Source organism: Scophthalmus maximus, chromosome 14, assembly GCF_022379125.1.
Source record: "Scophthalmus maximus strain ysfricsl-2021 chromosome 14, ASM2237912v1, whole genome shotgun sequence".
Taxonomy (NCBI): Eukaryota; Metazoa; Chordata; class Actinopteri; order Pleuronectiformes; family Scophthalmidae; genus Scophthalmus; species Scophthalmus maximus.
The window spans coordinates 119,177-133,324 of record NC_061528.1 but is presented as its reverse complement, the minus strand read 5'-3'; the positions used below and the strand labels follow the sequence as shown (position 1 = coordinate 133,324).

The window sequence follows — 14,148 nt, the reverse complement described above, 5'->3', positions numbered from 1 at the left end:
GAACTGGGAGACACACTGATGTAGAAAGTAGGGACACTACTGAGTAAACAACAGTGAGTCAGAATTAAATCCACACAAGACAGACATTAAGAGGTGAGAAGCTCTGTAGTGATTAGTGAGCTGCTAGTGAGGACCTAAGAATTAATGGAAGTACCTTTCTTTGGCACGCCAGGCTTTTCTGCAGGCAGTGAGGGAGCAGCAGTTGGCTTCTTAACCTCCTCTGGTTCTTTTAAGATAAATTCAAACATACCATGAACCAGAAAGTCAAAGACAACAAGAGAACAAGAGGAACAGAGCTGAATCTGAACAGGTACAAATGTTAAAACACATCATAACAGAGAAATCCACATAAGGACAGTGTCATCAGCAAAGAGATGTTAGATATCAGACATCTCTACCTTTGGGAGCAGGAATTTCCTTCTTCTCTGGGACTGAAACCACAGGAATCTTTTCCTCCACTGGCTTTTTGACCTCCAGTACTTAAAGATCACATGTGCACAATTACATTAAATACACAGGGACAGTTTTAAAAGTGTAAAAAGCATGGGAAGATGAAATTATCATAACAAGAACATGCCAACATCAAAGGTATGTTGGTACCTTCAGGTGGTGACGGCTTCAGGTTCTCTTGAGGCTTTTTGTCTTCAGCTTTGGGAACTTAGAAATACATCAACTGTGTTAGCATCACAAGAGAGATGCGGAGCATTTGCAGGTGAAGCAGAGAAGCGCAGCAGAAGATAATATCACATACAAAAGAAAAAGCTACTACAATAGATAATGTTATAACAGGTTTATCTGTAGCGAAATTAGGAACATTTAAAGGAATAAAACAACAGGAATGACAAAGCAGAACAAGACAAAACAATCAAAGATTTTAGTAGCAGAGGACAAACTAAAAAGTTTGCAGGTTTTGCAGGACAAGGCGCTGAGCTGCAGCAGGAAGACGTTCGGGTCTTTTTACCTTTTATTGGGATTTCCTCTCTCATTCCAATCTTCTGAGTCTCCACTGTTTCCTCAACGGGAACTCTGGCAGCTGGTGGGAAAACAGGAAAACATCCAGGATTATTAACCTAAACACTTTTATAATATCTTATCCTGCACATAACAAATAAAGGAGGCTCTGAATCAGTGCTGCATGAAGTTTCACGTGAAACACACCAACATGAGGGAATATCCTGATACAACATGCGTGGTTTGACATAACACGGATGAAGACCAATTAGAAATGAGAACCATAAGCGATTACCTACACACATGCACTTCAAGGTAGGAAATGAGAAGTTTTAGGAAGTGAGAAGAAGATGAACTCAGATGGCAGTTAAAGAACCACGAGTGACAAATGGTCAAAGAAAACAGAGAAGATAAAGAAACATAAACATCTCACACGTTAAGACAAAGAGCCCTGGTTAAGGGCAGCTCAGATACACTTCCTGTCTATTACACTGATCTGATACCTTTGGTTGTGGACACCTGTTGCGTTACCATCTCCTCTGTCCAGTTCTGATACTCGACTGCAGGTGTGACGAGCACAAAAGTGACAGAAGACAAAAAACGTGAGGCAAACGGTTTGTGCTCTGTGACGAAACTGGTGACGTCATTTCACAGTGTATCAGTCTCGGTCTTGTTGTCTCAGTGATAAAATGACTAAAACAAACTAAACCTTCACTTCTGACCACCAGCTCTCTGAGCTCATGGATGGATTAACAACAGGCTGATGAGGAACACACCGAGCGTCAGCGCCTCCGAAACAACTTCAACTGTGAACGTACAGTGGGTGAAGTGTTGACCTTGTGCTGTATAAATAATCAGCAGATCTCAGGCGTCACACAGACTCAACTTTGTTCTACAAACTGTTTCAGTAACTCAGCAACATTCAATGTTCTATTGCACATGAACAAGGCTGAAGAGTTGACTGTGAAATGGCGACACAGCAGGAAGTCAGAAAGTGTTTAGTGGAGACGTGGAAGACGGGATGATCGTTAAAGAGTGAAAAAAGAAGAACGCATCCCAAAACGTCAGAGACACAAGAAAACAAGAAGACGTAAGATCAACAGGACAAAACAGAGATGAGTCACATGACACGATGATGATGAACAGAAGAGGCAGATTTGGGTAAATTCACACAATAATAATAAATCAATGACTTGATCATTTTAATAAAGATGGAACTTGTTTTCATGATCGCAGTGAGTTTTCCACTGGTCCATGTTTTGATGGAAATCATTTGTAAATTTGAGATGCTGAAATTATTAATCTACTTTCTGTCCCAGATCTGCTCACATGGTTTGATGGTGATGGAGAGAATGAAGTTTGAGTAAAAAAAAAATACAACATGTTTTACCTCTCTGCTCCACCTCCATCTCCTGATATGAATACTCAGCTAATTCTTGATTATTAAGAAGAAAGACAAGAGTTTTCAGTTCATGACGAACATGGATTAGTTTGACAGTCAACGAGGTAAGAATCAGTTTTCAGTTAAATCTTTTCAGGGTGGAGGACGTGAGCAGATGAGTAAGTACCTCTATGTTCAAGCTCTTCTTCATAATGATAGAACTCAGCAGATTCTTTAAAAGACAGAAAACATGTTGGTTTCATTATGAGGTTTAATTTGTGGCTTAAAATTCAAGAATTTTGATTCATAACGATTCACGATTCATAATGAATTATTACTCTCTGCTCCTGGTTGCACTCTTACCTTGAATTGCCACTGACGTGGGGACGTCAGGCCTCTGAACTGAGGTGTCTGGGACGTCTACAGCATATGAAACATGGTTCATACCAAAACTTTATTTAAACAAAACTACCACAAATACACAAATGATTTGTGTTCAATTATATATATAATGTATTCAAACATTAATAGTTCACATTTGAGAAAATCCTCTTACTCTACAGCTTTTGCCAGCGTTGTAGAAGAGTGTAAGACATAGATAGTAGTGTTAGCATTGCATCAATCAAACAACCACGAGATCGACTGGTCATGGTCAATGCTAACTTCATAAGCTAGTAGTGTGCCTCTGCTCAGTCTTTGTGGAAGTGAGACATCAATAAACCACTACTGTTATATGGATAGGTTGAAAGTTTGAAATTACTATTTCTTTGACCAACCATGAAAAGCTAGTTGGACATATATTTATATTTTGAGATGTGCTGAGATATCTCACTTATTATCACAAAGCAAACAGCTACAAATACATAACATATCTTTACATTAAAAAACACTTCCGTCAAAGGGTTAGCATACTGTTGCATATGCTAACAGCTGCCTCAACGTCATTCAACTACAAACAGTATAAAATATCAGTTTGTTGCTGTCAGTCTGTACTTTTGAAAAACTTGTTTTCTCTGTCACTTCAGAAAAGGACTGATGGCATAATACCTTCTGTAGCTAGCATGATGTAAGATATTTATATTTAAAAATTTTGTGAGTTTCACATACATTAAAAGAACACTAAATAATGCTAAACAAAAATGATTCCTCCGTTAACTGCACACAGCTAGCATCATTGTGGATATCCAAACTTTATGTACCTTCCATACATCAAATAGCCAGGAACATTGATTATGCTAGGTGTTTATTATCATATCCCTGTTTCCAGTGTCTGTGCGAAGCTAAGCTTCTCTGGTGAAGACAGACAACAAGAGGATTTCCTGAAACGTTCCAATAGATTGTGGTTAATCTAGATGACAAAGTACTCACCGATGGGCACCATTGCTAATTCAATTTCTGTGAAAAAGGGAAGAGCAAGCAAGGCGTTAAACACTACAACAGACAAAAGCTGAACAGAACATAAAAGGTGCCGCCTGACTAGGAACTGTACCTTTGCCAGACAAATAAAGCTCAGCTGTGCTCTTAGCCTCTCCTCTGGGCTCCAACCTCACAATCACTGAGTACACGCCTACATGGGATTAGTGATGAATACGTTTAACACTCAGGTCATGAAAACAATCAGCAAAGATAATCTGTAGGGCTGTTTGATGGGCCTTTGGGGCTCGATGGCGCCCTACACACCTTCGTCTTCAATGGCCACATTTCGGATGACCATGAAATGTCTTCGGCCCTCGCTTGTGAAGTTGTACTTCGGGCTCTCTTTCAGTTCCCAGGTGTCTTTGTACCATGAAACGATAGCGTTGTCAAAGGACACCTCACACTCAAAGGTGGCCGACTGGCGCTCGTTGACTTCGACGTTGTGGATGCGTTTGGTGAAATGAATTTGTTCAGCTAAAACAGATAAAGATGTGAATGGGTAAACGTGTTTGGCATCACATCTTGGAATGTATGACAGTAGCTGAATGGTAGTTTTCACCGACACAACATCCACACAGTTAGAAATGAGGATCAGAGGAACGTTTATGGGATCGTTACAATGACTGGTTGTTGGGGGGAGGGTGGATTCGAGTAGAGACAGATGTAAGAAGACAACAAATGAGATGATGGCGGATGTCTTTGCAAGATAATCCTGGAGAGGAGTGAAGAATGTTAGGACAGAGGAAGAAAAATCCCAGAAGAAAGAGGGAAAAAAAGATCTCCAACATTAGTCTCAGAGTTTGATGGGGGGAGTCGAAAGAGATTAATGATCTGGTAGAACATCCACCACGTCTAGAAGGTTGCAAGAAGGTTTCCAGGTACAAACCTTCCACCCAGAGGTCGGCCGACGACTCCAGGTGCTGGTACCTGCAGGTGTATCGACCCTGGTCGTCATGCTTCAGGTCTCTGATCAGAAGCTTCTGAACCTTGTGCTTCACCTCAGACGTGTACCTGCCCTTCATCTCTAACCGCTTGCCGTTTTTAAACCACTGAGCCTCTACGTTAGGGATGGACAACTGACAAGACAGGGTACACGACTGCCCTTCCTTACCCGATGTGTCCTGCAGATGCTTCTCGACTTCCACCTCTGAAAGACAATGCGCGCAACAAATTATTTAGATGTCACAGGGCATCAAAGAATAACTTGCAAAGTTTGATCTGAAGTGAAAACTACTGCAGTGATCTGTCCATTGTACAAGGAGTAGTGTGTATCAGTACTGACCCATGACGGTGAGCTTGGCGCTGGAGATGTGTGGCCCACAGACCACCCGGTAGTTGCCCTGGTCGGACGATTGGCACTTCTTGATCTTCAGCAGGTGGCGGTCGCCACTGATGCTGATGTCGTACTTGTCACCAGTGTCCAGTTTCTGTGTGCCTTTGTACCAGGACAGGGTGATCTCTGGGTAGTTGATCTTGATCTTGCACTCGAACACTGCCTCCTTGTTGGTGAGGACGGACTGATCAGAGATGTCCTTCACCACGGTGACGGGCTACAGGAAAAACAAGTGAATTAACTCGCTGAAGTCCATTTTACTGATAGGAACGCACCACTAACCATAACCTGTATTTTCTTATTGTTATCCCCGAAGCCCCATTCAGACCGGATTTCTGTGAGGATGATTTTAATGTTACTCCTTCATATTTCACCCCCCACCCCATTTACAATCACAGCCACAGTGACGTCCTGTTTTACTGCAAACTGGCTCCTCCTCTCGTTAAAATCCAGTTCTGAATAATGTCTGCCACAAGGTGGTGCTGTTGTTCTCTGTTAGCCTGTTTAAATTGAATCAAACTGTCCCATTAACAGCAGCTGAATTCACTGTGACCAGCATCTGTTTGCAGTGATCCCAGTGATGAAAAGTTAACTGTCCCTGGATCATTGTGATACTGAAGGAAACTTAAAAAGTTCTGCAGCCTCTGGTTTCCTTGGTATATAATTGTTTTTTTGAAGGTTTATTCTTCGTTGTCTCTTTGTAACCTGTGGAATATTTCATCGCAGTTCACTCTTTTTTGTTTATAGTTGGGAAACCACTTTTTGGTTCCGAACCAATTTGGTTGAAATTCTCAGAATGTTTTAAAGTTAAATGCTCAAACTGAAATGGAACTTGTTCCATGTTGGTCGAAAAGTGGCAGAAATTGATTTTTAGAGTAAATCTCCAGAAACTGGATAAATATCACATGAAGTCATACTAACAAAAGCAATCTTAAATAAAATATTGTTGATAGTATTTAGCTGAAACAGTATGAATCATGTATGAATCAGAAAAAGTGCAACGGAAGGCAAAAACCCTGTCTGAGTTTTGAGTTTGCATTTTGTTTTGTGCAGATTATTGTTGTGCACTTCATGGATGTACTGTCTTTGACCTCCTGACGAATCCAGGAAGAAAAGGAAGTGTGTTCTGACCTCTGTGCGCTCCATCCTCTTCTGCAGGTCGGCCACCAGTCGGGCCATGTCCTCATCTGACTCTCTGTCTCCACGTTCCAGTTCCTGTCAACAGCAAAAACATTATCATTAAGGACGATGTCTACAGACACACACACGTGAGGCGATGACTGGGCAGAGTGTTACCGGTCTTCCACTTTCTTCAGCCTTCTCCTTCTTCAGCTGCTCGATGGCCTGCAGCAGGCCACGGTAGTCTGTGATGCCGTACATTCGGGCGTATTTCTCGTACTCTTTGGGGTCCACGTTCCTCAACAGCTCAACAATGTCGATGTCCTTCTCCTCCTGTGGACTCTTCTGCTTTGACGGCGTCCTGAGGACATAACAAAGGAGACACCATGGGTTTGTAAAGATGGAGACACTGGATGGTGATGTCTGAACCGTGTGTTCTCCTTTAAACTCACTTCTTCAGTTTGGCCCGGAGGTCTCCCTCGAGGAGCGTCGCCTCTTTCTTCTCGTCCACATGCATGTCGGCGCTGCACTCGATCTCTCCGTGCTTGTTGGAGGCGACGCACCTGTACTGACCCGAGTCCGACTTGGTCACCTCTTTGATCTCCAGTTTGGCCTCCTGGCCCTTCTGCTCGATGGAAATCCTGCCGCCATGAGTGACCTGCCTCCACTTCCCCTTCATCCACTTCACACTGGGGATGGGGTCTCCGCCCATCTTGGCGATAAAGGTTGCGGTGCCTTCTGAGGAACAACAGAAGGAAGGTTCAGGACAGAGCTACAGACTGACATCTACTTCACAGGTTGTGTTGTGCTGTGTGTCATGTGTCTTACTCTCAATGACGTGTGCGGTCTTCGGCTCCTCGATGAAGAACAGGTTGTCCAGTTTTTTGGGCGAAGCAGCAGATGGAGCTTCAGCAGGAAGCGGAGCTGCTCCTGGTTTCTCTGCAACACATCGACACGGTGCAACTTCACAAAACTGGTCTTTTCCATTACATCACTAATAAAACAGTTTTTATTTCCAGTTTTTAGTTCAAAATGCGATATCTCAGTTCTTACAAGGTTTTAAACAATTCAAACTCACAAAGATGATGAACAAAGAAAAAAAACGTTTTTAATAAGATCCATGTGAACAGAACATGAAACTGCAGTGTCATGAGTCTGATCACATCAGAGGATCAAAAACACTTAACGATAATCAGACCAATGTTCCACAGCTTTACTAAAACATGTAATGACTTCAGCTGTCCACCAGGTAGAGCTGGTCAGTATCTGACAGACTGGAAGAAACAAACTGAATCAGCTCCAGTTTGGGTTCAGGAGGCAGACACTCTCGCTACATTCAAGATTTAAAACTTCCCTCTTTGGTGAGGATTATACTTAAAGCTGCTCAGGTCCGGACTGGTGGGAAAACTCCCATCATGCACCGGGCACCTTTCTCTGCCTCTGCCCCCATGTGTTTATATCATGTTACTACATGTAGTGTGTGCAGTAGAAGGTTTGATCGATCAATAAGCCGATACAGTGTCAATAAACACACGCACATTTGAAAGTCAACTATTTTTCATTTATTTATTTCTTACAGTGTGAGAGCAGCTGGACACGTGTTACAGGATCTGATATTAATATTGTAGAGTTGAGGAGTCAGAAATTTCTTACCTTTCACTGTGACTTTGGCTTTGCAGAACTCGCTGCCTGCGTCGTTGGAGGCCTTGCACAGGTAATCGCCTGCGTCGTGTCTGGAGGCCGGGCTGATCTCCAGGCAGCCCGTCCCGTCGGAGAAGCTGATCCTGGTGCTCCCGGCCGACGTCAGGTCCTTCCTGTCTTTCATCCACTGGATCTTGAGAGGAGGAGACCCGCAGACGTGGCACCTGAGGCTCAGCTTCTCACCCTCATCCACAGTCGCTGGTTTGAGCGGGACGTCGAACACGGGAGGCTTCTTGGCCTCTGCAGGAGACAGAAGACAGTGTCATGGGGGCAGTGTTGAGGCCATATATATTGAAAAAGATTGTAAAATATTGTTATTATCAAAGATTTATGACAAGGAAATGTAATTTAGTCTTGATATTTTACAGTTTAACCATAAACTTTATCATAAATAACTATAAAAAAGAAAACACAAAAACAATCAAATGTATAGAACTTTAGTCAAGAAAAGAAAATTCTGTTTTTTATGTAAAATCTTAACATGCTCATCTTTTCTGCTTTGTTAATTCCGTAAGATATTACTTCTCATAATGGCAAATACAAACACTGATAGTGATTATCTGAGGAAGACTCATATCAGTAGATTTTAATATAATAAATCTGTCAGACTCTGCTCATCATCTCATAATAACAAGAGTTCATATAACAACAATCACTGGATCCACATCTAATAATCCAACAATACACATCTCGTCATGATGATCACGTTTACTACACTAGTAAAAACAGATCAGATAATTATGAGATCCATAATTAATACACGAAGATCCTTGATTCGTAATGACAAGTCAAATATCACGTTATGAGATTTGAAGTTTAAATTATTCAAAAACTCGAAAAACTAATTTGTTAGTTTCTGTCACTTCATCATCAAAAAAGCTTTTTAATTGATTTAAAGAGGAAGAATAGAAAGTTTGTTTGTGCGGAAACAACTAATGGACTGAAAAATGTCCACGGAAAAGAAAAGAGAAGAAAGAGAAGATACGATAAGATGACATAAGATAAGATCATAAGATATATACAAGTGTTTGTATCAGCATCGTAAAAGAAGCAAACAAATGTTCAGTAAATGTTTTGATTGGTCGATATGAAAAAGAAAAGAATCAGATCTGAGCCACAGGACAAACCACAGAATAAACATAATGACGTTGTGAGCCCCACCCACCTGAGATGCCAACGGTGACGTCACACGAGACACTTCCCGCCTCATTGGAGGCCTGGCAGGTGTAGCTGCCGCTGTCGCTCACCTGGCTGCTCTTGATGCACAGAACGGCCACATTACTTTTAAAACTGATGTCGTATTTGTCCGAGCTGTGGATCTCTGTGTTGTCTTTGAACCAGCCGATGGACATGGGCTGCGAGCCCGACACTCGGCCCTCCATCTTCACCAGTTTTCCCTCCGTGTCCTCGACGTGCTCCGATGGCTTCTTGGTGAACACCGGAGGGTTTTTACGCTCTGAAAACAAGAGAGGGAAGCCGCGTGAGGAGAGGAAGCTGCTTTTCCCCACACAAAGAAATGCCCTCAAAGGGACCTCGAGTGTTAAAGAAGAGGGGGCCGGGGTGGCGTGGGTGTGGCCCGGGTTAAAATACCTTTGACAGTGATGTCAGAGGAACAAGAGTCTTTCCCCATGTCATTAGAGGCATGGCAGAAGTAGCGGCCCGTGTCGGCTCTGTCCGCCTTCACGATGGTCAGGTGCGGCGTGTTCTCCACGCAGCTCATCTTATAATTCCCCCCAGAGCGAATGTCTTTGTGGTCTTTGGACCATGTGACTTTGATGGGGGCAGAGCCGGTCATGTGACACTCAAGCTCAATGCTGTCACCCACCGTCACTTCCTGTGGTGACAACTTCCTGTCAAAGACCGGAGGGTATCTTGGTTCTGCAGGTCCGTGACAGAGCAGGAAGAAGATAAGACCATGACAACGACAACAATAACAAATGTTATTATTATTATTATTATTATTTCACAGAAGCTCTGTGAACATCATTGTGCCTCAACTCGTCTTATTAACCCGAGAGCAGGGTTTCTCAACCTCCAGGAGTTTGATTTAAATTTTACATAAAGCCAATCAACAGTTTTTGCTGACGACTTCCTGTCTTCTTAATACACTGAAAATAAAAACACTTGCACAGAGTTTGTGATGGAGACTCAGATCAAAGGAGGTTGAGATATTTTGCCTCAAACTGAACAGAAGGTCATAGGTCAGTGAACTCAGACACACCTTGCAGGGTGAGCTTGGCTCTGCAGGAGGCCGAGCCCACGCTGTTGGTGGCCACGCAGGCGTACTCCCCAGAGTGCCTCATCTCGCCACGGCTGATCTGCAGCACGGCCGTGTTGTCGTCGTACAGCATGGAGAACTCGTCTCCCTGCCTCAGAGGCTCGCCGTCTTTCAGCCACGACACCTCGATGGGTGACGAGCCGGCGACGCGGCACTCGAACCTGACGGACTCGCCCTCCGTCTGCTGCAGGCTGGTGATTTTCTTGGGGAAGGTCGGCGGAGTTTTGGCCTCTGGGGAAGGTGAAGACACGGTTTGTTATATATTATTCTAATTTGATATAACTGATGTCATTTTATTTTTCCAAAAGTTTCAGATTTTTGATTTCCATTCTACAAATAAATCAACTGATTTAGAAATGAGAAGTTTTCCAATTTAGAACAAAGAAAGAAATGACTCGGAGCGTCAGGTTTTCACCTTGCACATTGAGTCTGCAGGTGGAGGAGGTGGAACCGATCCGGTTCTCCGCCTTGCAGGTGTACTCTCCCACATCGGACTTGGTGGCTTTGCTGAGCTTCAGACAGGCGACGCCCTTGGAGTACTCCAGCCTACAGGTGGGGCTGGAGCGTACTTTGCCGTCTGCCTTGAACCAGGACACTTTGATTTCGGGCGTTCCCGCCACCTGACACTTGAGACACACGGCGTCTCCGGCAGTCACCTCCATGGGCTCCAGAGACTCTGCGAAATACGGTGGCTCTGCAGTCACAGACACAAACCGTCAAAACCTACCAGAGAGGTGAAATGACAGCTACTGTTGACTGTGGACCAATTAGAGCTGAAAACCCGCCCAATCCTCATATCTAACCCCCTGAACCTAACCCTAACCCACTTCAGGAGAGGAGTGGAGCTGCTAACGATCCCATAGAGATCCAGTAGGTGAGATAAGCTAAGTCTCAATTTTAAGAAAGTTTACACCAATCAAGGATTTGAACCGACCCAGGATGGACACGGTCGCCTCACACGCGTCCTCTCCGGCGTCGTTGGACACTCGGCAGCTGTATTTTCCTGCGGCCTCCTTGTCGTCTGTGCTGAGACACTCCAGGATGCAGGAGCTCTCGGTCGTGGTGATGTTGTATTTGTACGAAGCAAAGATCTGCTGTCCGTCTTTGTACCAGCTCACTGTGATCTTCGGGGTTCCAGTGTACGTACACTCCAGAGTCAACGGTTTTCCCTTCTCAACCGAAACGTCCTTCAGCTTCTTGGAGAAGGCTGCTGGCTCTGAGGGACACCATCAAACTCAACGTTCATTTCAATGAGAAGTGGAACATTACAAGATCAATCTGAGCTCGGAGCTTGTTAGTAAAATACTTGACATCAGAGTTTTCAGATAAAATAGTACATTTCTGTTGATTTATCATGACCAGAGAAAACCCCTGATCCACGACTGACGGGGATTATACAAATAAAACAATATTATATTTTCATAATTCATTTTAAGACCTTTTTAATTCCTCAAAGAAGAATATCTAGTAACTTTTCTACAGTCGAAGAATAAACAAACAGTTATTTTATAATAAAATTGACTGTAAATAAAGATGGACGACATTAAGTCAAATCATCCTGATCGCCCCCTGGTGTCTGGCTGCAGTACAGGTCATAAGTCCCGGCCCCTGGTGTCTGCCTGCAGTACAGGTCATAAGGCCCGCCCCTATTGTATGTCTGCAGTACAGGTCATAAGCCCCGCCCCCTCCATGTCATGTGAGCTAGGTCTTATCACTGATTTTTGTCCATGTGTTCATGTTTGTGATCACTTCTCATTAGTTATTTGATGATATCGAAACGGGCTGAGACGTCTTGATTGACAGCTGATCGTGATCAGTCTGTAGACCTACATGACGGCTGAATGTCAGACTGACCTTTGACAGTGAGGTTAACCGGACAGCTTTCATTTCCTGCGTCGTTGATGATCTGACACGTGTACTCTCCGGCGACAGACCTGTCCACGTTGACGAGCTCCAGAACGACCTGGTTGTCCTTCAGGGAGAAGTCACAGTCCCGTCCAGCCTCCATCTCCTTCGCTCCTCTGAACCACTTCAGCTTTAGCGGCGCGCTGCCTTTCACCATGGCTGAGAAAGTCACGTTGGAGCCTGGCATGGCCTCCACCGGCTGCGGTGGCACCACGAAGGATGGAGGTTCTGGGAACAAAGATTAATATTTATTTTTGTTTTGTTTTTATATCAGTAATATCCTGTTTATTCATATGATGTTTATTCTATATTTGTCCCTTTCTTTTGTCTCAAAGCACATTTAAGACGAAATGTGCTTTACCGACTCTACCTCCTCAAAGGTCGGCGGTTCGATCCCACCTTCCCCCAGTCTGCATGCCGATGTGCCCTTGGGCAAGACACTTAACCCTAAATAACCTCTGATGGCTCTTCAGTGTATGATTTGTGTGAATGTGATAGAAAAGGTGTGGTCAGTAGCAACGCTGTATGTATGTGTGTGTGAATGTGACTTTGAGTCAATAAAAATAGAAAAGATCTTTAAAAGTCCATTTAACATCGAGTCTGTTTGTCCAATGAAATGATCTTTTTAAATAATTGTCTTCAGACTTTCTGTGGAGTAAACATTTTTGAGTAAAACCAAAATCCATATATGGATAACCTGTCAGTGTTTCCTCATTTCAAACAGAAGATGTGCATTATATTCATTTTCAAAGCCATCGAGACGCTGACTAGTTTCTGACCTTTGACAACCCAGGACGCGGAGGTTTCACAGGATCCTGCCTTGTTGACAGCTTTACACTTATATAGTCCAGAGTCCGACAGCTTCAAAGTGGGCACTTTGATCATGCAGCTGTTCTCACTGAATGAAATCTCATAGTTCGGGCCGCTCTGTATCTCCTCCCCATCGTGGGACCATGAGATGGTGAAAGGAGGAGAGCCCGACACTTTGCACTCCATCTCTCCAGCTTCTCCAACCACTGTGTTACAGTCCCTCAACTTCCTGGAGAAGGCCGGAGGAATGGTTTTATCTGTGAGGGAGGGAAACAGGAAGTTGGTGCTGCATCAGGACAATTACAGTTTCAATGTGTTAACGTTAGCAGAGCTGGGTATGAAACCTCAACAAGTGTCTGACATGGTTCACCAGTGATGTTGGTCAGATTAATAAACCTGTTGACTCAACAAGAAAACCTTGTTCTTATTTTATCAAAGGATCTCAAAATTTCTGGACTTATGGATATTGTTACCAAATGTACAGTATCGGTATCTTAAAGTATACGTAAAAATATACCCAGCTCAAGTCATCAAATTCCAAAGTACAGAGAAAACACCAACCTAAAACTGTGAGATTAATTTTGCTCAGGTCCTTCCCGACCTCGTTCATAACCTCAAACGTATATTCTCCAGAGTCCACTTTTTCTGCAGAAAGAACGTTGAGGCTGGAAATCATGCGAGAAAATGAGATTTTGTATTTGCTCCCAGGGGCCAGCTCCACACCGTCCTTGAACCACTTTGGAATGAGCTCTGGGGTTCCACACACTTTGACCTCGAGGGCGGCGATATCGCCTGCCGTCACACTCAGAGAATCAGGCTTATCCACTATCTTAGCAGGTTCTGGAATCGACAGAGAAGGAGCAGAACATTTGTTTAATCAACACTGCAGGGTAACAAACTGCAAGAGAAAGAGAGAATTATATGGTTACAAACCTAGAACGGTCAAGTTAGCGAAACACTCCACACTCCCAGCATCGTTTCTGAGTTGGCAGGTGTATTTGCCTGCCGTGGTTGCATCGGCCTTAAAGACCTTAAGAGCGACCTGGTTGTTCTCAAAGGTGATTTTCCTGTTGTCACCATCTCTGAGAATGTGATCCTTGTCTTGAACCCAGGACACAGTAATGGGTTCAGAGCCTTTAACAGTGGCAACAAGGGTCACCTCCTCTCCCAGTATCACTGTCATGTTTGACAGTTTCTTCCCAAACGACGGAGGTTCTGAGGAGAGGAGAAGGGAAAGTCAGCAAGGTGACAAGT

The 14,148-nt window shown here is 43.7% G+C and overlaps 1 protein-coding gene across 11 annotated transcripts in view; it reads right to left on the bottom strand.

Moving 5' to 3' along the window:
- The window catches only part of ttn.2 (titin, tandem duplicate 2), a 188,528-nt gene that overhangs the window by 119,428 nt on the left and 54,952 nt on the right, over positions 1 to 14,148 (bottom strand). For 5 of the 11 annotated variants that reach the window (XM_047337112.1, XM_047337120.1, XM_047337119.1 and 2 more), the window contains 27 exons: positions 13,828 to 14,109; positions 13,456 to 13,734; positions 12,864 to 13,151; positions 12,034 to 12,312; positions 11,114 to 11,395; positions 10,595 to 10,873; positions 10,123 to 10,410; positions 9,492 to 9,779; positions 9,067 to 9,357; positions 7,854 to 8,141; positions 7,029 to 7,139; positions 6,653 to 6,938; positions 6,378 to 6,561; positions 6,213 to 6,296; positions 5,031 to 5,298; positions 4,635 to 4,895; positions 4,013 to 4,222; positions 3,822 to 3,899; positions 3,701 to 3,727; positions 2,696 to 2,752; positions 2,520 to 2,564; positions 2,342 to 2,386; positions 1,455 to 1,511; positions 962 to 1,033; positions 601 to 657; positions 399 to 479; positions 155 to 226 (listed from right to left, as the gene is read on the bottom strand). In XM_047337112.1, the coding sequence (XP_047193068.1) occupies positions 155 to 226; positions 399 to 479; positions 601 to 657; positions 962 to 1,033; positions 1,455 to 1,511; positions 2,342 to 2,386; positions 2,520 to 2,564; positions 2,696 to 2,752; positions 3,701 to 3,727; positions 3,822 to 3,899; positions 4,013 to 4,222; positions 4,635 to 4,895; positions 5,031 to 5,298; positions 6,213 to 6,296; positions 6,378 to 6,561; positions 6,653 to 6,938; positions 7,029 to 7,139; positions 7,854 to 8,141; positions 9,067 to 9,357; positions 9,492 to 9,779; positions 10,123 to 10,410; positions 10,595 to 10,873; positions 11,114 to 11,395; positions 12,034 to 12,312; positions 12,864 to 13,151; positions 13,456 to 13,734; positions 13,828 to 14,109 (4,839 nt within the window). The remainder of the gene's footprint in view (positions 1 to 154; positions 227 to 398; positions 480 to 600; positions 658 to 961; positions 1,034 to 1,454; positions 1,512 to 2,341; positions 2,387 to 2,519; positions 2,565 to 2,695; positions 2,753 to 3,700; positions 3,728 to 3,821; positions 3,900 to 4,012; positions 4,223 to 4,634; positions 4,896 to 5,030; positions 5,299 to 6,212; positions 6,297 to 6,377; positions 6,562 to 6,652; positions 6,939 to 7,028; positions 7,140 to 7,853; positions 8,142 to 9,066; positions 9,358 to 9,491; positions 9,780 to 10,122; positions 10,411 to 10,594; positions 10,874 to 11,113; positions 11,396 to 12,033; positions 12,313 to 12,863; positions 13,152 to 13,455; positions 13,735 to 13,827; positions 14,110 to 14,148) is intronic. The other 6 variants (XM_047337115.1, XM_047337113.1, XM_047337118.1 and 3 more) reach the window with 6 other exon arrangements.